Below are 22,576 nucleotides of genomic sequence, written 5' to 3' on the forward strand. Positions count from 1 at the left end.
GACGACGAGGCCGACGAGACATCGGGTACCGTCGAACAGAGGATGCAACTCTAGCAACCTGAACCGCGCATCACCGACGTGTCTGACGAGGAAACAGGACCCCAGCCAGATGGCATAACGCCCATCGTGGAGGAACCCGACGACGAGACGGACGAGACCCCAGGTATCCCCGAACGCAGTAGACAACCCTACTCGCATGGATCACCTGTCAGCCACGACACGAACGCCCAACACACACCACCAACAGGGAACAGACAATCGACCACAACACCGATGCCACACGAACGACAAGAGATGCCACCCGAACCACCACAACTAGGGACGTCGAGACCTGCGAGGGACAGACGACTCCCGGGATATCTGGCCGGATACGACCTCGGGAGGACCTCGAAAGCCTACCGCGACAACCAAGGCTCCGGAACAACGACGGAGGAAAACCGACCAACGATAAGCGGGAAATATCACCTAAGACCACCGAGAGCGCCTCCAGTGTGGACGTGCTGTCCCAACTGAGGCACCACCGCCACAACGCGCCACCACAGGCACCACGATGCCGCCCCCCGGCCCAGCTGTCACCACAGCGACCGGGGCGGCACCCCAGGCCAACACGTCACCACAGCACCGGGTCCAGAGCGCTGGCCCTATCAGCCGCAGCCACCACCCGTGCCCTGACGCAGAATAGACAGCATGCTAGGGGTGCAACCACACCACGGAGCCTAATCGCGGGCAAGGCCGGGCTTCTTCAGGGGGGGCCGTTTGACGTACCGACCGGAGGCAATTAAGCCCGGCCTCGACCCGCTAGTATTGGCTCCCGTGGGTGGAGCGCACCCCTCGCAAACTCAACCCGGGTCAAACGCGGAGTAGATACGCAAGTTCTCCCAGTGTATAAATTTTGTCACGGAACTGCACCTGATGCAAACAACCAATAATAATTCACGGAGTAAGCTCATCAAGCCATCCCCTTAAAAAAACACGTGATAAGAAATGTGTGTCGTAGAGCACGAGTGTTAGCCCCCTCGGGGCACAGTGTTTAATGAACGCCCTTAATTCTCATCGCGGCCTGGAGCCTTAATTTAATTATAAAACAAGGTGCTGAAGCAATATCCAGAACAGACCCACAAACATAAATATAACTAGTGGTTTTTACCAACTAGTCAGTAGTCTTGAAGTTGACTCATCTTTTTAAATAATATTTGTTCAATTTCTTAAACTAAAGCTTTAATCAATATTCCATAATACATCTAATGTCAGCATTTGCCGTCACCCGACCTCTGTGAAAGGCCCGGGGGGTGCCTGACGGGCGCTACGGGCGTTGCGATGCTCTTGTTGTCTGGAGGGGCGCCAGGCTAGCGGGCTGCTAGGCCGTTGGTGTTGGGTCGTGTGTACTCTGCCCCCGTGTGCCCCGCCAGGTACACGGCTTGAATCTACCCTGAATGGCTCTCCCTTGACTGTGAAGGCCGCTCGGTCGTGTGGAGGATGGGAGACTACGGAAAATTAGTGTACACGAGTTGGTGAGAATTACCTTTAATTTAGTCCCGCTACAAAACACACTCACCAACACTTGGCGACGTCTAGACGTTACACAATTAACACAAAAAAAACATAACACTACGCGACACTAATGGTTACCGCGGCAGTCTCGCGGGGCGTGGGTCGATGCTCGCTGGAGACGGCCAGCGCCGAAAGTTAACGGGTGCAGGGGGGGCTCTATGAGCGGGCTCCTAAATTCGGCGAAACACTTACGTGTGTGCAGCCGGCAGGCATATGCACGGCGTCCTTAAGTAAAAACACTTTTGCTGGAGTCGGCCAGTACCGTACGTTCTGTGATACGATACGTAGCGCGGTATCACACTGAAGACGGTCGGGATAGGCCCGGCTCCGCAAAATACGCGCCGAGTCGACGTGGGCAGTGGTGAATTAACAAAAGGTTTTAAATTTAAAGATTTAGTACAGAATAAAAATAATCAATGAAAGAAACTTGGATGCTGCCCACGGACACACGTCTGTTCCCGGCGCGGAGTGGTTGGAGACTGCCGAACATGGCCGCCTCGCAAGGAAGAGAAACTTTCTCTTCTTTGTGAGTCGGCGTCAAAAAACTTATATTAATTGAATTTACTCTATTACCAGTTAAAACATGTTCCAGGTGCCCAATTAAAATGTAGCACATGGTAATTGGGTGCTTAAGGCTTAACAATGGTTTTAATGTATTTAATTATTTAAATTGTGACATCAAGTTGGCGACTGTAAATTTGCTAACATATTGTCCCACTGCGAATTGTTTTAGAGGGATTTCTCCTATTCTGACTTGATCATAGTCACTGGCATTTTAATTAAGGCCAGTGGCCGCGGTGACTGTTAATGAGGTTTGTTGTCTGCTCCGTGCGTGGTGTACTCTCCCGGAGTGGCTACGACACACTTATTACATGTCGGGTAATTAGTAATTTCGTACTAATGGTTTTTCCCTGAATTGAATTATGGGTTCGAGCCTCCAGGGTTCCGTACCTTTAAATTTCATTACGTCTATTGGGGTCACGCCCGAGGCGCTCGCCTGACTCAATCCGGCTGGGCAAGGTACCCGCTCCGAAAACGGGATACGGTACTGGCGGTGCGGAGCACGGGCTTAACGGCAATGGTCGGTACGACGTCACATTAATATTCAAACAAGGGTCATATACAATTAACAAGTAAGTTTTCAATTAAAAACCGAATAATGGTAATATCTTTACTTTACCCGTGGTTTGGCACACGGTGGAACTGTTTCCCCCTCGCGCGACAGCCCCCTTCGGCAATCCAGATCAGCTCGCGGCCCGGGGTGGATGTGTTCGTGTGTTCGTTTCGTGGGGAACCTTCAATTTAGTAACTCACCGATTCTTCACTCTGGTAAATATAGTCATGAACCAAATCCTTTGTAACGTCAATTCCCCACGCAACCCTGGGTCGGTTTTTACGGTGCAGGGCTTAACCCGGCTGTCGTAATTCCTGCCTTAAGGCCACAGGCCACAGGCCACAGGGCCGCCTTAAGGTCAGTCACTTTACGGACCTGCCCGACTCCTAGACAACCACCGAACTCCCCCCTCTAACAGAATACCTTAGGGAGAGACAATCATAATTAATCAAGAGTAATGTCGTGTAATATAGTGTAGGTATCAATTATGTCCAAATTAACAACCAAATGTAGTGTCGTGCAATATCGTGTACCGAAATATGTCCGTTAATAAATACGTGTTCCACATATTTTCAGTTCCAGTGCGTTTATTACATCTGTAGTTAGCCACCAGCCACCTTATGCTGAACAGAGAGTGTCACCATTATCTACTAGCAGTTAATACCACCGTTAAGATACAGCCACCGAGTCTAGGGAAGCACGCTGGGGCCGATTGACTCACCCCATTGGTTAGACGTACGAGCTATCCTGGCGCCCTCCCGGATAAACACACCATATAGCACCACCAGACTCGCCGCGGGACTCAAACCCGAGACCCCGGCCGACGGCACAATTTACAAGCAATTGTTGGCACAAGGGAACATGGACTTCGGTACCTCTGCAGGAACCTACAATGCATGCATATCCTGACACAAATAGTTGATATGATTGTCGACTGGCGTACTCAACTCGTTGCAATCCGCACTCATGTCCTACTCCGGGTACAAACACTCAGTTGGGGTTGTATGGAGCACAACATCTTTTATGTGACTAGAGGGGGAAACATGGGTTGATGCCGAGTAAAAGAATAACAAATTTGACTATGCCGTCAGCCGCGGTCTCGTGTTCGAGTCCGGGCGCGAGTTCTAGCGGGGTGGCTGGTCTGGTTAACGTTTTATGTTCCGGGAGGGCGCCAGGCTAGCTCGGTGTCTAACCAATGGGGGTTCGTGGTTCGTTGCCCCAGCGTGGTCCGCTAGAACCGTCGGCGGTATTGTTTGGGAATTTACGTTAAAGAAGAATGCGTGGGATTGCCGTAGTAGCGACGTGCCTTTATTCAAGGGGTTGACGTCACACCATACAATTACTGAGCACAGACATGCCCCTGAGGGCTACTTGTCCGTTGCAGGGTGTAGGCCGGTACATGTTCAATGTTTCGTGGCACTGGTTTCTCGGGTAACAGTATGCAGGCCAAGTACACTTGATGCAAGAGAGGCGCGCACAGATGCCGTGGCGCAAAGTTACATTAACAAAGTACACTTAATGAAAATTAGGCGCGCACAAATGACGTGGCGCAAAGTTACGTTAACAAAGTACACTTAATGAAAATTAGGCGCGCACAAATGACGTGGCGCAAAGTTACGTTAACAAAGTACACTTAATGAAAATTAGGCGCGCACAAATGGCGTGGCGCAAAGTTACGTTAACAAAGTACACTTAATGAAAATTTGGCACGCACAAATGACGTGGCGCAAAGTTACGTTAACAAGGTACCCTTAATGAAAATTAGGCGCGCACAGTTGATGTGGCACACAGAGTTTGTGGGTGACTGGAGTCTGCCAGTCCCGTAAGCGATTGTTTCTAAGCGGGTGCCGTGCCCACTGGGGTGGTACACGCACCGCCACTAAACTTGGCGAAGTTTCCCTTGCGGGTTTGTGGTCCGCGCGAAGGCACGTGGCCTTAAGAAAGTTCTGTGGTTTGCGGGAGACGGCCCGTGCCGTATGCTGAAGAACGACCCTGCGCACCAGGTGTGGTGCGGGGCGTCTTTACGTTTACGCGGTCGGATTAGGTCCTGAACCGTAAAAAACGGACCGGGCACGCACGGAGAGGTGAATAGAAAAAGGTTTGGTTTATGCTAAATGACTATATTTACCGGACGTTACTTGCGATGAAGACAATGGTTGTGGTCTCTCCGTGGGACGTAGGTCCGTCCCGGTCCGCGAGTCGAGTAGAACTGCGGAACTGGCATGGCGTCCGGTGGCGCGTCGGCCCCTGCCGCGCCAAGCTTGACCTCATTACGTTAAAAACTAAATGACTGCGTCTGGAAGATACTTTAAGGTCGCAAAATTCGTAATTAATTGTTTGAGGGGGAATGGGTGTGGTTCGTCTCTAGTCCACTCGGATTTAGTGTGCTTTATAATAATAATGTCTGGTTTGGCCGTTCGGCTCGGTGGCTCGCTCGACTCGGGTGGGCCATGGCCAGGGGTGCGTTCCGTTAGCGGGAGAGTATACTGGCGGTTGCAGGTCGGGCTTAGGGATGGTCGTCGGTCGGACGACGTCAACTATTGCCAGCTAAAGGCAGTTTCATAAATCTTTACTGTGTTCTTCAATAAGGCACAAACACTTATTTCAATCTTCTCTCTTGGTTTCATACCCCTTGTCAACAATTCGGCTTAATGCTGTGAATAAGGATCTTCGTTATCTTTACTATCCTGAACAGTAGAGAATGGTAATTTATAAAATAAAATAGTTTTCGTAGTGTTATTCAGACCAGTTATTTTGCCTACAACTTTTATTAGTTAAGAATATTTCTGTCGAATCGATCATAAATAGAACAAAAGTTATCAAGCATCATTTCATTGATGTTTTGAGCGGAACAATATGGCGACGGCGATGTTAAAAATCGAATTAAACTTCTTCACTGCAGATTTCCAAATTCCTGTAGTGTCTGTAATCTGACATATTTTTATTTACTTTATGTCTATGATAATTTAATCTTTAAAGTTTTTGCGCAATGGTCTGATGATGTGATGACGAGAAAGATGTTTTAACTTACAAACTTTATATTAAACTTAGAGATTAAATTAGAACTCCTTTAAAATGCAGTTAGCAGACGTGAAATTATCGAGCTTGTTTTTGCTGTACGTAATAGACAGCCATGACATTTTTATTATGCTGCATGTATGCATGTCATCCCAATTAACGCATTCGAATACATCGGAAGGAGGCACGTGTGAAGCTCTATTTAACCACTTATACTGACACATCTGCCTTAAGTTATCTTGCTGACAAAAATGGAGACGTGGGAACACCATGTTTGTGTTTACCTAACCTAGCAAAAAAAAATTGTTTTAAGGAAATGGATAAAATTTTGCATGTGTGCCATTTTTGATTACTTTGCTGTAGCAAGTAGTAAAGTTACAGCGGTACTACATGTAGGTGTTACATTTAAAACTTAAGCTAAAAAATTAACGTTCCCAATTTGTATTTTGTACGCTAATACACAGGAAACACATGTTGACATAACTTCACAATCTGAGTGTCAGTGGAGTGCCCTACATACACATTCAAGACATGAGACAAGGCCCTAGCATGAATTAAAGTTGCAAGTTGCAATAACCTGTATTAATTGAAAACAGTTACCTAAGATAAGATAATCCAACAACCAATTGCTTTGGTGGGAATGTTTTCACACTATCAGCACTTGGGTGCCAAGAGAATTGTGTTTTAGTTGGAATGTAGTGGCTTGGAAGTAAGACACTTAAAACACATTTGGCAGTACTTGTTATATTTTTAACTGCCATCCTGATTTTGGTTTTCCAAAATCGTTTGAAAGGAATGCTGAGATGGTTCTTTACATCTATAGGTCATGATCGATTCCTTCCCAACATCCCTGAATAGTGTAGAGTTTAACCATCTCAAATTCCCTTGCTCACAGGATGTAATACTCAAATTTAATTTAATTTAATTTTAGATACATTAGACCTATTATGGTGTGACATTAAGAGAAGTATTTACCAAAATCAAGCTGGTGTGGTGATCAGAGCTTAAGCTCACCAGGTTCAAACCCAGTTTTTCACTGTTGGGAAACGTGGTAAATGTAGCAGTTCGATAGTGGGTTTCCTTGGAGCAAACCTATTTCCCCGAATCATGTTTCCTTTGTTATACTACAAATTATTACAGATCCTCTGGTCTGCATTCTTCCATCATAATTATTATTAGTTCTTTAATCATTTGGGTGAGCTTCTTCTTGATATTCTTGACATAAACATAGCGAATATCTGTATTTTATGTTATGTGGTAGCTTAGTAAAATAGTTTTTCCCTGATCTATTTTAAACTGTAGATTGTAGCTTAGTACAATCAGTACTATAAGTAAAACATCACATCAAGCTTTAAACAATTTATCTTAATGTGACCAGGCTTGTATTGTAGTGACTGAAACAAAAATAAGGAAACATTTGAGACATTCCAAGTGTCCTCGGTCGTAGGGTCGTGGCTTGACCCCGGCTCCCTGGCAAGACTCAAGTTCACAAGCACTGGATCTGTCTCAAGTAGTTCGGAGCCCACTACAGTCTTGAAGGTCTTGACACCTTAAGGGCTCCGCTTACCTGATCACACATACGGTGTGCAGAGAATCAGGAAAAACGTGATTTGATAACTACTCAAGATATCCGAGTGGAGTTTGATTACGAAAAGCATTTAAGAGTTCTCTGTGGGCCGAAAAGTACTTTTGATTTTGGATTAAGTTTTTAAACTGTAGTTTTAGAAGAGTTAAAATGGCTGAAACGCATGTTTTCAGAGTAATTTTTAGGCGTCAAACAACCAGTACAGATTCTTGAAAGCTCTTAAGGGACTTGCATTACCCCTTTATCAACATTTTTCAGCCATCAGCCATACGGTCAGCCCTCAAATTTCACAGTTATCCTGTGACGACAAGAAGACTGAGCGTCAATTCAGAACCTTGCGCTTAGAGGCGACACCGCGCTAGAAATACCAGCGAGCATCGCGCTTATCATCCGCCTCACTAACACACATACATCCCTGACGAGGCAGGTCCCTTAAGCCTCGATGCTAAGCTTGACATTTTCTTCTAATTGTGACTTTCTCAGGAAAAGGACTACGTGACTCAGTAGAAATGTTATCGGCACACATCCGGCTCCCCTCCTGTATTTGCACCCGTTATTGTTAACCAGGAAACTACTAACAGAACATGTTCCCTCGAGGCATGCCAGGCCCTGGCAGCACCCTGGAACACTGCTCCTGTACAGACACCTGACTGTGTTGTTCCGGCAGCACCCTGGAACACTGCAACTGTACAGACACCTGACTGTGTTGGCCCTGGCAGCATCCTGGAACACTGCTCCTGTAGACACCTGACTGTGTTGGCCCTGGCAGCACCCTGGAACACTGCTCCTGTACAGACGTCTGACTGTGTTGGCCCGGCAGCACCCTGGAACACTGCTCCGGTACAGACACTTGACTGTTGGCCCGGTAGCACCCTGGAACACTGCTCCTGTACAGGCACCTGACTGTGTTGGCCCTGGCAGCACCCTGGACCACTGCTCCTGTACAGACGTCTGACTGTGTTGGCCCAGCAGCACCCTGGAACACTGCTCCGGTACAGACACTTGACTGTGTTGGCCCTGGCAGCACCCTGGAACACTGCTCCTGTACAGACGTCTGACTGTGTTGGCCTGGCAGCACCCTGGAACACTGCTCCTGTACAGGCACCTGACTGTGTTGGCCCTGGCAGCACCCTGGAACACTGCTCCTGTACAGGCACCTGACTGTGTTGACCCTGGCAGCACCCTGGAACACTGCTCCGGTACAGACACCTGACTGTGTTGGCCCGGCAGCACCCTGGAACACTGCTCCGGTACAGACACCTGACTGTGTTGGCCCGGCAGCACCCTGGAACACTGCTCCCGTACAGGCACCTGTCTGTTGGCCCGGCAGCACCCTGGAACACTGCTCCTGTACAGGCACCTGACTATGTTGGCCTGGCAGCACCCTGGAACACTGCTCCTGTACAGGCACCTGTCTGTTGGCCCTGGCAGCACCCTGGAACACTGCTCCTGTACAGGCACCTGACTATGTTGGCCTGGCAGCACCCTGGAACACTGCTCCTGTACAGGCACCTGACTGTTGGCCCTGGCAGCACCCTGGAACACTGCTCCTGTACAGACACGTGACTGGGTTGGCCCGGCCAGGTGTCTCCAGAGGCTGGCGCGACTGCTGGACTCGCACGCCGCCGCGGTGACGCGCCTGCCGCCCTCGCTGAAGGACGCCCTCCGCGCGGTGGCCACGGCGTCGGGGCGGCTCCGTGCGTCGAGCCTGCCGTGTCTGCTGCACGGCCAGGTGCGCGAGCTGGAGCTGGGCCGGTGCGACCTGGACCGCGCCTGCCTCGAGGTCCTGCAGACCTGCAGCGGCCTGACCAAGCTGGACCTGAGCTGTTTCGCGGGCGTCGCGAGGAGCTTCGACTGCTCGGGTGAGAAGCGTGCGTTTCATTAAAGAAGTTACTGTTACTGTTACATCAACCGAGCAGGGTGTCCACAAGGAAAAAATATTTCATACCAACTTAGGCAAGAAAAAAGTACTAGATCTGAGCGTAAATGTACTAGACCACTAAAAAAATTATAAAAAGTACTAGATCTAGTACGAAAGTACTAACTGTGGGCACCCTGCATCCGAGTCATTCTCAGATGTCATGGTCCTTTGGCCTAGTTTGCTACTTCTGATCATGCATCCAGAGAAGTGGATCAATTCTCCGGCTACTTTTCCTTGCAGAACCGTTTATAGCAGCTAGTTTTATCACAGGAAATCACATGCCCAACTTACTGCAAGATGTGGCATATGCAAACAATACATAGCATTTGTCGTTTAGCACAACATTTCAGTGGCATCCATTCCGTTTATATCAGATGCCTTTATGGTCCGTGATTCAACAGCATGTATAAAAATTTCTGTATGTAGTTCTCGTAATTTTGCTCAGAGGTGCGGATGTTAGGCCAAAGACTTCAGTTCATTCGGCACAATGAAAGGAGAAAAATTCAGTGTCATGTTACTAATCTTGCTTTGAGTCATTAACACTCTAGATGTTTTATATGACTTTAAAACCAGCTATATAGCTAACTTGCTTTGTGTTCATCATTATGATGATAATGATCATCTGCTAGTCTAGTGTTGTCTGCGCATTTATGCTCAAGGTAGCCTGCTCTATTCTCGACTAGCTCGAAACGAATGAGTTTCGTGTGGATTAACTGCAGAATGCTAATGATGGGGGACACGCATCTCCTGAGCTACAATGTTCGCCATATTAACAGCATATGTGAGGAATCAAAAAGCAGATTTGCTAGTTTTCAGGTTTAAATCACCTTGGCTCGAGATAAGTGGCCAGACCGTTATTATACTATTATACTTCTGTGTTAGAACTACTAACCACATTTTCCCACTGGGAGTTGAACTACACGTTCAGCTTTGACCAAATGCCAAGAACGACACACCATGTTACAGTACACTCCCGATTATCCGCAAAATTAAGTGGCAGGGCCACCGCGGATAGTGAAAATCGCGGATAATCCGCAAAAGATCCAAAATGGGAAACAAAAAAGGAAAAATTAATTTCAACTTAAAAATCTAAAAATTTATGTACAGTGAAAGTTACAATGAATAGTAAAAAATTTTAAATGATGCTAACATTTTATTATTTTACTGAATAATTAACATACAATACATTTCAGTAATGTAAACATAAAAGTGCTCGGTACTTACTTGGTAACAAGGATACAGTACTGTACATACTCAGAGACTTCATTAGACACTAAAAAAGCAACCATACGACTAGAAACAAAGCGCGATAGAGACAAAAATAGCAACGCATGCCAGCCTACTGAGTGAGTTCCGAGAAGGCCTGTGGCGTTTTACTTTATACTGCACACAATACACTCGTCAGTAGAGTTCATATTTGCTCACTTGTAATAAAATATAGATTTACATATGTACTGTATTTTTTCGTAGCATGCGTGGATAATAGGGAGTTTACTGTATCATCTTTCTCCAAACATACTGAAACTCAAGCCCACATTGCAGAATTTGTTTTGGATGGCGTGGGTGTCATTTAGTCTACTCTGTTCGACCACCTGGAGGAATGAAGGTGTTATTTAGTAATCTAGCCACCCTTTCCGTGCATGACCCAAACTTGGCACTTGGCAGCACTGGCGTCGCTGTTCCCGTGCCTGCCGCTGCTCACGACCTTGAACCTCAACTACGTGGTCAGCGCGGATGACGGGGTGACGGAGGCAGTGACGAGGCACTGCCCGCGCATCACGACCCTCTACCTGCAGGGCTGTGCGGCCATCACAGACGTCTCGCTGCACTGGATGCCGGCCCTGAGACACCTCCAGGTCCTCAACATATCGCACACCAAGGCACGTCTCCAGTCTCCATCGAGCTTCTAGTGATCATAGTTAGTGTCCCGGAAATTTCGCGGATTCCTCTGGCCTCAGGGTAGAATTCAAAGTTATAAGTGTGCTTGAACCATGTTTACTTTCCCATTGGTTGATTTCTTAGCGAGAACATTTTTTTTTTTCCTTGTTATTGGCACTACCTGATACGCTTACTTCTCTCCTAGCTGGACATCGTTGGCTCACGGTTGTAGAGGGGCGTGTCCAGATAACTGCGGTCCAATCATGAACATAGTGCGACAGTGTGGAGGTTTGCATTCTAGCTTGCAACTAAATGAATCCACGAAATTTCCGTGGCTCTAATTATAGTTCTAACTCTTCCACTTGTGATGTAAACCTATAATGGAGCTGTGTTTTATGTTAGTTATAAATTGGCTTTAAACCCCCCTGTGCTTCACGGTTCATTTAGAAGTTTATAGCCATCAAACTTGGAAATGATCAGGAATTTGGTAAACGGTAATTGAAACTGCGACTGTAAAAAGTGGATAAGTAGGTAATAAAAATGCTACATTCAGAGAGCTAAGGTTACTGTGTGTTTAAAATGACGGCCCAAAAATACAGGTACCAGTTGCCATTAACGCAAAAAAAAAAAAAGGAACTGAAAAATTGCTGTGCTTTACAAGTATAGTGTGTGTGTGTGTGTGAGAAAACACAATACTTTTAATAAAATGTTAAAGATTTTGACAGGTATGCATGTTGCTTTAAAATGATACTCAAGAAATGCAGCCAAGGACAAAGATAGTTTTAAAGCTGGCCAAAAAAAAAAAGGGGCAACATCATAAATACAAATGGTGGTCAGAAAATACCTAAATCATTTCTCGTAAAAGGATAAAAAAATGCAGTCTCATACAATTATTAGTTAATAATTAAAAAATAATTCAGCTGTTTATGAATATGGTTGTTAATAACTTATGTTGCATGGGTGTAAAATAGTATATTTTTTTTTTGGTGGACTTGTCTGCACACGCCCTCACTAACGCCAGGACAGTGTACCACTAACGCATGACGGACGTGTCGGCGTGGGGCTGTACTGACCAGTGTCCGTTGTCCGGAACAGGTCACGGACGCCGGGATGGTGCACTTGCTAAACGCGTGCGGGAAACAGCTCCACAAGTTGTTCATTGCGAACTGCGCTAACCTGACGCGGGTCACGTTTGTCGCCGTTGTGCGCAACTGGGTCTGCTTGGAACGGCTAGTGTGTGACGGATGCCCATTCGAAGGTGTTGTGTCGCAGTTTTACTATACTATTTTTAATTCGAGATCTCTCTCGAGATTTCTGTTGCTATTGCAGTAACGAAGTGGCTGAGTGCGCACTTGTGTCCCTCCGGAGCGGCCTGGCGAAGTGGCGCGGTGTTGCAGATCGCCAGCTGCACCGCGAGATAGAGCTGCGCGAGCGCGAGGCCAAGAGGCACAACTCGAGGGCAGCTTCCTGCCCCGCGCGCGCCACGAGTGAACACAGTGAGGCAGAGGAGACGAACTAGCGCCGACGTGGGTGAGTGCCACGTGCTTAGTTTCTTGCAGTGTTGACAGTGATCTAAACCTGGTTTTTTTTACACTTCTGCAAAGAAACTGTTACCTTGTTCCTAAAACTCAAGATTCCATAAGAAATTGACGATCAACAGGAAAAAAAGTAGGTAACAAAATATTAATAGCTGGCTGGAAAAAAATTCCAGCAAATTTACAAAAAAAAACTTTGATACTGTTACAAGGGAAAATAATGTCCATTTTTTATTGAGTATGCCCAAATCTAGTGATTATACATTGTACATTGATAGAGGCATGTTGTTTTCAAGGATTGCATAATACATCAAAATAAGCTAACTTTTTTTTTTAATTTCACCGTAGAATTAAAACAAAAAGCCTAATTTGGAAATAGTGACAAGATTATTTCATATTTACACTTTTGACCAAAATTGGAAATTGTGAATAAACACCATGAATCAGCACATCCGAGTGTTCTCTGTTCCGGGAATGAGGAACTTTGGGAAACCTCGTCTTATTAGGATGCCCCCACGAGAATCCGACCGGCATTATCTCAAGGAGGGGACCCACCTTTCAGCGGCTGCTACACACACATCTCGTTCCAGTGATTATTCACCTACCCATTACCTTTTCACATCTCTGTAGGTGTAAGAGACAGCCCACGCCCAACCTCGAACTATCAGTGGAAATCAATCAGGTTCATCCCTGTTGAAGGGGATTCCCTAGAAGGTAGGTTTGGGGGGGAAAAAACCTAATAACCTGGTACTTCACCAGCTCTTTCTATTAGTTAGTTATTTTGGTTCTCAGCATGTCCAATTTTCTGCCACTCATTTTGAACCAGTAAAGTTATAACATCAAAGAACTGAAGCCCAACAAATCTGCACATCTGACAGACTTAACCACAGAAAGGTTACCTATTTCCCCACAGGAAGAGGACTCTTCATACAATGGGAATTTTTTTTTAAATAAGTTTATTTATTTCCAATTTTTTTCTTCTTCACTTTGACTACAATTTGATAATTTAATTTTAGAGTGGTATTTAGCTGGGTAAAATTTACAACTTATTCAGATAATTTAAATAAGTACCTGATTATGATTAGTATGTAATTTTTTGTTCCTGTGATGTGAATCACAAGAAACGTGAAGGAGCAAACTATTGTTATTAGACTGGAATTGGACCTTTCATTAAAAATATTAAGCTATTCTATTTTAAAAATACATTTTTTAAAAATAATAACTACTTGGTTCAAACCATGGTTTAAATCGGCCAACCCTGCTCCATGGGTCCATGAGAGAGCCAGAGACCGCACCGCAGCAGAAACTGAGCGTCGTCCCTGGTCCGCCCCCAGCCTTCTCTCCAGCCAATGCCGAGTGCAGCTAAGCCATAGGACAGACCCTGTATTTGCAGAGATATTTTAACTGAACATTTTGGACTAATATTATATTTATCAGTAGCCAACACAGGACAGTTACTTATGCATATCATCAATTACAAACTTCAATTATAAAAATTTAATTCTTTGCTAAAGTGAAACTAAAAATCTGCTTGAATGTGTAACTCAGCCATGGGTAAATACTGTAACTTTTTTAACCATACACACACGTGCATTGTATTTAGGAAATATATGTAACACTTGTATTTATGTAAATAATACAATCTTGAGCTATTTATTTATTTATTTTTAACAATGTACATATACTTATTTCATATAATGGGTGCAACAAGAGTCAGTCATGTTTGGAGTAACAATGATATTCTTTTTGATCTTCTTCTTGGCTTAGCACTAGGATCTTAAAAATATTATAAACTTAAATACAGTTCTCAGAGATAAAGTAATTTAATTAAATACAGTATTATATCTAACAAATAAATGTCTGGGTGTTAATTACAATTATTGAATCATTTGACAATAAAATGAAAATGAATCCAGCTCAGTACATGTAAGTATACTCTCTAACAAACAAATATTTTAATACTGGTTTAATAAACAATACTTCTGAACAGCTCAAAATGAAGTGCCAATTTTTTTTAATAAAATAAAAGTCTTTGCACTTGTATTGTGTAATGTGTCTAGAAGAAGTAATTCCCAGAGGCAGTTTCATTTGGTTGCTGTATAGTGTGTATGCACCAATGCAACGTGGGCAGTTCATCTTGTACCACATTTCACCCCCCTTTCATCCCCCTTTCATCGTTTATTCACGAGAACAGTTCCGAGGCAAAAATCTTCACTCTGGAAGTCGCTGTCGCTGGCGCAGGGCGTGACGAGACGGCTCGGTCACAGCCGCTTGTTCGTGAGCGTCCCTACAGGTCGGTGCGGCAGTCAGTGTTGTTGCACAGCGCGGCCGCGGGAACCCGGTCCTCGTACGGCTGCACCCCCTCGGCAGCGAGCCGGTCCCGGACCTGCCGACACGAGAGAGAGCACCCGGCGGGCCTTACCAACCGTCAGTCCCGTGCATGACGCCAACAAGACTCTCCACTCTCACATACAGCGCACCTCGGATAGTTAAAGCGTTGAACGTTACGGCAAACCTACGATTTACATTTTACTATAATTTAAAATGAAACGGAAATTCTTTAACTGGCTGGAATAAACGCTGCCAAGCTGCCAAACATGTGTTTAAATAAAAAAAAAGACCAAAAATAAAATTAATTTAATTTGCAATTCAAACAAAACAACACTGACATAGGAATACGCAGAATATCTGGAAAATCACCAGAAAAAAATTCCCCAGAAATTTAACAAGTGTTGTAAAGATATTGAACAGTATTACAATCGAAATGAGCTACAAAATAAAATACCACTTATGAATGTAAGCCACAAAAATTGTGAACAATAAATGATTGAGCATCTGAAGCTCCAAAGTGCTGTGAATCTCTTTGCCTCCTCCATAGTCTTACCTAGGTTTTCTTAAATACATAAGATATTGATGTGTCAGTTCCAAGGTTTTTTTCCCAGTTCTCTGGTCACATATTTCCAGTCTCGCCGAAGATAGTGTGTGGTCCCAATAAAATTTGTGTTTATTTGTTTAAGATGACTAACAGTGCTCCACTTTACCATCGACCAACCACGTACAAGTCACCTGGCCCCCTAGGTACCACAGTTGCTTCACGCCTTGCTAGATGGCTGGAGTAGCATTCTGTGGCATAGCAACATCTAGTAACTTTGTTTCAACTGGGTCAATATATTTAATTCAGGCACATCCATAAAATTTGAAAGAGATAAACGTACACGAGATTTTAAGTAAATTATAAAAATAAATAAATAATAAAAACTATTATTTAGAGGCGAAGCGATAAAAGCATATAACAGTGAAATAGAAATGGATGTCACTACACCACATACATAACACCGAAATGCAAGGCTAAACACAAAATGATGCAAAATTTGCCTCAATGACATAGTTTTCCCATTAAAATACAGCAAAACCCTGTTAAAACATTTTTAAGGGCCTGGATGCTAAAAACTTCTTTACAGGTAAAACTTCTTAAAAGGGAAATATAGGTATAAATTATTTCAGTTACTACATAAAAACAAATGACATACATACTTTGTTAACTCAATAATACACTTGTGTACATATTATCACCGTCAGCATACTGGAAAAACTATACATTCGTAAACTCAATTATTTAAACTGAATTTAATTCAATAACCACAATAAAATATTTATCGAAACACTAGCATAAAAAACCGTAGCTAACAATTATGTTTTGAAAAATACTGGGTCAGAGTTGTTTATTTTAAATATATTTTCGGACTGACGGATCACAAAATTGTCAATTTCCTACAAGCTCTTCTTCACTTTATATGGAACATTTTTTTATGTACCAACTTTCATTTTTTTTACACACTGACGAAACACTTCGAGCCAAAAGTTGGTAAATCAACCAAAGACTATTTAGTTCCACAAGGAAAGGTTTAGCTGATAAAGCTATCCACTTGGTACTGGGATTATACTAATGGTTTCTCGTGCCAGTTTCATAGTTGAGAAGCGAGAACCAGGACGACATCACCAACGTAAGAAAATGTTTCCAAGTGATTTGATGTTTGACATGTAAAAACTGCAAACAATGTCCAGATAGATTTAATGATTTATTTAACGACAACTGAAGCTTCTACTAGTGGACCGCAATAATATTAATAGGAATATGCGAGTACCCGACATTTTCAGGTACGGTTCAAATCCACATTTACCTAAACCCGGAATCGTTGTACGTTCAATGAATTTGAAAGTATTACGAATATTCACAAAAGTTATAAATTAATTTAATACGGCTCAAAAATACTAGCAGTGAAAAATAAAATTAGGCTACTATTACGCAAGTATTTATAATATGATGTATCAAAGAAAGATATGTAAATTAAATAATTAACAGTGACATTAAAAGAATTTCGAGGTTTCAAGAGCTTAAACTATAATTACGAATTTCGTCGTATTGCAAACTATAAACTAAAAACGTAAAAAGAATTACATACCTACAAGAAAAAAAGTCTTGGCTATTTATTGGAGAAAAAAATTTGTTTTGTTTGCTGAAACGTTTATAAAACTGAGATTTCCCTGTGGTGTGCAGTTTATTACGACCGAGTTGGAGAATCGAATATGTTTTGGTTTTCATATTTTAAAGTGTTTATTATTAATTAAGTTTACATAATTATAAACATTTCAAGCTCAGTGTAATAAATAATGCCAGTAGTTACAGTTAGAAAAAAGAGAACACATATTATTTTTAAATTAATAAGTTATTTTTAATTATTATGTGCTTAATATTTGGAATCGGATTAATATCTCGAATATTGCCAGGGATTCGAATCGGATACGAACTGAACTGAAAATCAAGGATTCCCACATCCCTAAATTGTGATAGTGTTTTACAGTTGCGCATTCCCGTGGCCCACGTTTAAATTCAAGTGCACCGGCAGATTAATTGTGCGATCGAGTTAACGCGATAGTTACACCGACACCCGCCGGGACAAACGAAGGTCGATGAACATCCACGAGCGCGAGTAACACCTCGGAAAACGGCCGGTCGCCGGCGGGTACCTCCTCCACGTCGGCCATCACCCGGAGCAGGTTGAGGCCCGCCAGCTTCTTGAGGTCCTCCGCGGTCCAGGTCGGCTCCCCCGGCCTGGCGTCGGCCAGGCGGTCGAACAGGTCCGGGTACTTGGAGACGTCCTCCAGGCCCGCCGGCACGCTGCACAGTCACCCAGCACCGTTCCCAACACGGCTGCACCGCTCGTCCTGACAGGCGAGATCCGGTGCTTCTATTTATTTTATTTATTTATTTGTATTCCATTGAGCCTTCTTCTGGTAGAAACCATAAGGCTATGGAACATGTCATTTACATATTTACAGTTATACATATACATACAGTTTTACATGTACACAGTTTTACATACACCTATAGTTTCTATCTCAAGTCTCGTTTTTAGAATGAAAGATTTCATTGGAATGGTCTTTATTTTTTATAAATGGGTAATAATTTAACAAGGTGTAATATTCAACATGAAAGATGATTGATTGTTTCCCTAACATTTTTTTTTTCACCAAGAGTGTCATTTCGATGTTGGGGTATGCCACATTTAATTTGAAAAAAGAAATAAAATATTTGGGAAAAAAATTTTTATGTATCGGAAACTGTAAGGATAAAGTGGGGTAATAAAAGAAGCATCATCAATTGGGAAACACAATTAAATGCTATAATCTACTTAAGTCTGAATGTTTTCACACAAAATAAATATTAAAATAAAAACTTTGAATGAAGGAATGAAGTTGGATTTTCAAGAATTAATATATATATTTACCAGCAATGGCCAGTGCACTGGCCATAACTGGAAGTGGCTGATAAGGCAATGTCAAGGTGGGCTTGAATCATACACCATTTCTAATCTTTCCTAGTGAACCCTTTCAGAAGCAAACATTTAGTCCATAAATAGAGGAAAATATGTTATTGTAAACTTATTAGGCTTGTTTTAATCCAGTTCTGTATAACACACTCATGCCCGCACTCACACATGCACACACGCAACAATTTAGCCTTTTTAATTTTATTAAAGAGGTTTCACTACAGTTTTTTTATGTACCTGTTCACACCATCGTAATCTGAGCCGATGCCTACGTGATCCACACCAGCTACGGTGCGAATATGATTTATGTGTTCTGGAAAAGTTGTGGAAAAAACAATGCAATTAGATAAATCCGTGGAAACAAAACATGTACGAAAATACGTACTTTAATATACATCATCTCACAGGTTATCATTTTAAATTTTAACAACTACTATATATTTACACTTAACTCAGTTATTATTTTGGTACTAGTAAAGATCCTAGTTGGGCTGCTAATTTCACCATTTAAACTAAATTAGATCCTTTTATTTATTAAAAACTCAGACAACTCAAATTCAGGTAAAAACTGTTTTCAAAAAGTCACCATTTAATTTTACATAAAATAGTCTTGCATGATTTACTTTTCAAGACAAAAAGTTTGTTGTAAAAACAAAATGAAATTTTCTTTAGCAATTCAAAAAGGTGTCAGTACCTATTGAAGTCAAAAAACTCTGTCGATGATGTCATAGTCACTCCTAGTACCAAGCTGAGATGCTTAGCTCAGTAATTACATGTTAATGAAATAACAAAAATTGATAGTTTGATAGAGAAATTGTTTTCCACGAATTTGTTACCAAGTAAATTTTTTCTTCACTTACCGACCACCGTTTCCAGAGTAGCATTAGTTCCATTACATGCGACAAACTCGGTGTAGAAGTTGACCATTACAATTCCATTATTTTTTGCCTGAAACAGTGAAAAATTTGAACAGTTTGATGCATAATATTTGATCTCGTACATTTATGGGGTATATTTTTCAATGACTTAATTGTACTTAACACCAAAAATTTTGTTTCGTTTTTCTCGACAGAAATGTGAGAAAGGAAAGCAGGTATTCACTAAAATTGCAATTTACTTTATTGATTAATATTTTTATCTGATGCATGCATATTTTGGAGAATATTATGTACTAAATTAACAGTTTCCTGTCTACACTGTCAAGCTTGTGCAAGTTATTTCTTCAACTAGGAAAAACATTAGTTTGAACAGTTATGAGATTTACGTATTAAAATTACTTGTGACAACTGGCTCAATCATTATTTCCTGTAATATTGAAGGGTGTTTTTTCTTAGCGTTGTAGAGTGAACTAGTACATGTGAAGCTATTGTTAAAGGATATACACGCGCACCATAACGTAACGTCAGTGCGGGTGGGTGTCCGTCAGTCTGTCAGTGCGGGTGAGTGTCCGTCTGTCTGTCAGTGCGGGTGGGTGTCCGTCTGTCAGTGCGGGTGGGTGTCCGTCTGTCTGTCAGTGCGGGTGGGTGTCCGTCAGTCTGTCAGTGCGGGTGGGTGTCCGTCTGTCTGCCAGTGCGGGTGGGTGTCCGTCTGTCTGCCAGTGCGGGTGGGTGTCCGTCTGTCTGTCAGTGCGGGTGGGTGTCCATCTGTCTGTCAGTGCGGGTGGGTGTCTGTCAGTCTGTCAGTGCGGGTGGGTGTCTGTCTGTCTGTCAGTGCGGGTGGGTGTCTGTCTGTCTGTCAGTGCGGGTGGGTGTCTGTCTGTCTGTCAGTGCGGGTGGGTGTCTGTCTGTCTGTCAGTGCGGGTGGGTGTCTGTCAGTCTGTCAGTGCGGGTGGGTGTCCGTCAGTCTGTCAGTGCGGGTGGGTGTCCGTCAGTCTGTCAGTGCGGGTGGGTGTCCGTCAGTCTGTCAGTGCGGGTGGGTGTCCGTCTGTCTGTCAGTGCGGGTGGGTGTCCGTCAGTCTGTCAGTGCGGGTGGGTGTCTGTCTGTCAGTCAGTCTGTCAGTGCGGGTGGGTGTCTGTCTGTCAGTCTGTCTGTCAGTGCGGGTGGGTGTCCGTCTGTCTGTCAGTGCGGGTGGGTGTCTGTCTGTCAGTCTGTCTGTCAGTGCGGGTGGGTGTCTGTCTGTCTGTCAGTGCGTGTGGGTGTCCGTCTGTCTGTCAGTGCGGGTGGGTGTCCGTCTGTCTGTCAGTGCGGGTGGGTGTCCGTCTGTCTGTCAGTGCGGGTGGGTGTCCGTCAGTCTGTCAGTGCGGGTGGGTGTCTGTCTGTCTGCCAGTGCGGGTGGGTGTCCGTCTGTCTGTCAGTGCGGGTGGGTGTCCGTCTGTCTGTCAGTGCGGGTGGGTGTCTGTCAGTCTGTCAGTGCGGGTGGGTGTCTGTCTGTCTGTCAGTGCGGGTGGGTGTCCGTCAGTCTGTCAGTGCGGGTGGGTGTCTGTCTGTCAGTCAGTCTGTCAGTGCGGGTGGGTGTCTGTCAGTCTGTCAGTGCGGGTGGGTGTCTGTCAGTCTGTCAGTGCGGGTGGGTGTCTGTCAGTCTGTCAGTGCGGGTGGGTGTCTGTCTGTCTGTCAGTCTGTCAGTGCGGGTGGGTGTCTGTCTGTCTGTCAGTCTGTCAGTGCGGGTGGGTGTCTGTCTGTCAGTCTGTCAGTGCGGGTGGGTGTCTGTCTGTCAGTCTGTCAGTGCGGGTGGGTGTCTGTCTGTCTGTCTGTCTGTCAGTGCGGGTGGGTGTCTGTCTGTCTGTCTGTCAGTGCGTGTGGGTGTCTGTCTGTCAGTGCGGGTGGGTGTCTGTCAGTCTGTCAGTGCGGGTGGGTGTCTGTCAGTCTGTCAGTGCGGGTGGGTGTCTGTCAGTCTGTCAGTGCGGGTGGGTGTCTGTCTGTCAGTCTGTCTGTCAGTGCGGGTGGGTGTGTCTGTCAGTGCGGGTGGGTGTCTGTCTGTCTGTCTGTCAGTGCGGGTGGGTGTCTGTCTGTCTGTCTGTCAGTGCGGGTGGGTGTCTGTCTGTCTGTCAGTGCGGGTGGGTGTCTGTCTGTCTGTCAGTGCGGGTGGGTGTCTGTCTGTCTGTCAGTGCGGGTGGGTGTCTGTCTGTCTGTCAGTGCGGGTGGGTGTTTGTCTGTCAGTGCGGGTGGGTGTCTGTCTGTCAGTGCGGGTGGGTGTCTGTCTGTCAGTGCGGGTGGGTGTCGTGACATAAGACGCAATTTGGCACGCACCAGCATCCCGAGCACGTCGTCCTGCACGTTGCGGTGGTGGTTGCAAAGTGTCCACGCCGAAGAGTGGGAGAATATGACGGGAGCCTCCGACACGCCGATGGCGTCCACCATGGTCTGCTTCGACACGTGCGACAGATCCACCATCATGCCGAGCCGGTTCAGCTCCTTCACGACAATCTGGACACGGTAGCACGTGTTTGCTTTACTGCCTGGCAGTTGTAACACTTGTCTGTGATACCACGGTGCCCACATTATGAAAGTCATGCAAATCACTTTAAAAAACCTGTAAAAGTCATGGAAATTCCTCAGCGATAGTAGTTTGAGTGGGTTTCAGGCTCCAGATGGTGTTTTGGTGCATAGTCATAGACACTGTAAAATGGTGTATGCAAGATTCTGTTAGAACTAGTAGGTACAGCTATGGGGATGGTGGAGGCTGTTTTGTCTTTTATTTCTTTCAAGAAGTTGCAAAATCGGTAAATTATATTTAAAAAATTTGTTATTAAAATTTGTAATTTTGGTCATTGAAAAGGTCAGTGAAATGTTTCTATGTATTTGCGTGCAGGGGCGTAGCCAGGGGGGGGTTTTAGGGGTTCAAACCCCCCCCTTAGCACCAAATCTTTAATTAATTTCTTATTCATCACTCAAACAAATTTCATATTAAAATTAATAAAATTTTTACCATTACAATTTTTAAATTTAAGTACCGAAAACTGCTAGAATAGCACTATTTTACACCTTTAAATCCAAATTTTCCCGGGGGAGGACCCCCGGACCCCCCGCTTTAATACGGGGGGGGGGGGGGAGGACATGCTTCTTAACACCCCCCATACACAAATCCTGGCTACGCCACTGTTTGCGTGGACACCAAGTTTGTGTGTACTTGCTGAGTCATGACAGTAACAGGCCTTCTGTGTCCAAATAGGAGCCAAAATACTTGAAGATCAAAAAATAAACAAA

The 22,576-nt window shown here is 44.3% G+C and overlaps 2 protein-coding genes across 9 annotated transcripts in view; one reads left to right on the forward strand and one right to left on the reverse strand.

Annotated features, from left to right (window-relative positions):
* The first annotated feature begins 5,633 nt into the window (after positions 1 to 5,633).
* LOC134528494 (protein AMN1 homolog) overlaps positions 5,634 to 22,576 on the forward strand; it is a 28,879-nt gene continuing 11,936 nt past the window's right edge. Inside the window, exons 1-5 of one of the 2 annotated variants that reach the window (XM_063362157.1) lie at positions 5,634 to 5,781; positions 8,853 to 9,130; positions 10,855 to 11,069; positions 12,163 to 12,325; positions 12,465 to 12,597. In XM_063362157.1, the coding sequence (XP_063218227.1) occupies positions 5,741 to 5,781; positions 8,853 to 9,130; positions 10,855 to 11,069; positions 12,163 to 12,325; positions 12,465 to 12,586 (819 nt within the window). In that variant the 5' untranslated portion in view covers positions 5,634 to 5,740 and the 3' untranslated portion in view covers positions 12,587 to 12,597. The remainder of the gene's footprint in view (positions 5,782 to 8,852; positions 9,131 to 10,854; positions 11,070 to 12,162; positions 12,326 to 12,464; positions 12,598 to 22,576) is intronic. The other variant, XR_010074402.1, reaches the window with a different exon arrangement.
* The window catches only part of LOC134528493 (dipeptidase 1-like), a 42,137-nt gene continuing 33,807 nt past the window's right edge, over positions 14,247 to 22,576 (reverse strand). For all 7 annotated transcript variants that reach the window (XM_063362156.1, XM_063362155.1, XM_063362151.1 and 4 more), the window contains 5 exons: positions 21,620 to 21,796; positions 19,294 to 19,381; positions 18,671 to 18,746; positions 17,631 to 17,781; positions 14,247 to 14,988 (listed from right to left, as the gene is read on the reverse strand). In XM_063362156.1, coding sequence (XP_063218226.1) covers positions 14,890 to 14,988; positions 17,631 to 17,781; positions 18,671 to 18,746; positions 19,294 to 19,381; positions 21,620 to 21,796 — 591 coding nt within the window. In that variant the 3' untranslated portion in view covers positions 14,247 to 14,889. The remainder of the gene's footprint in view (positions 14,989 to 17,630; positions 17,782 to 18,670; positions 18,747 to 19,293; positions 19,382 to 21,619; positions 21,797 to 22,576) is intronic.

The sequence above is a fragment of the Bacillus rossius genome, chromosome 1 (genome assembly GCF_032445375.1).
Source record: "Bacillus rossius redtenbacheri isolate Brsri chromosome 1, Brsri_v3, whole genome shotgun sequence".
NCBI lineage: Eukaryota > Metazoa > Arthropoda > Insecta > Phasmatodea > Bacillidae > Bacillus > Bacillus rossius.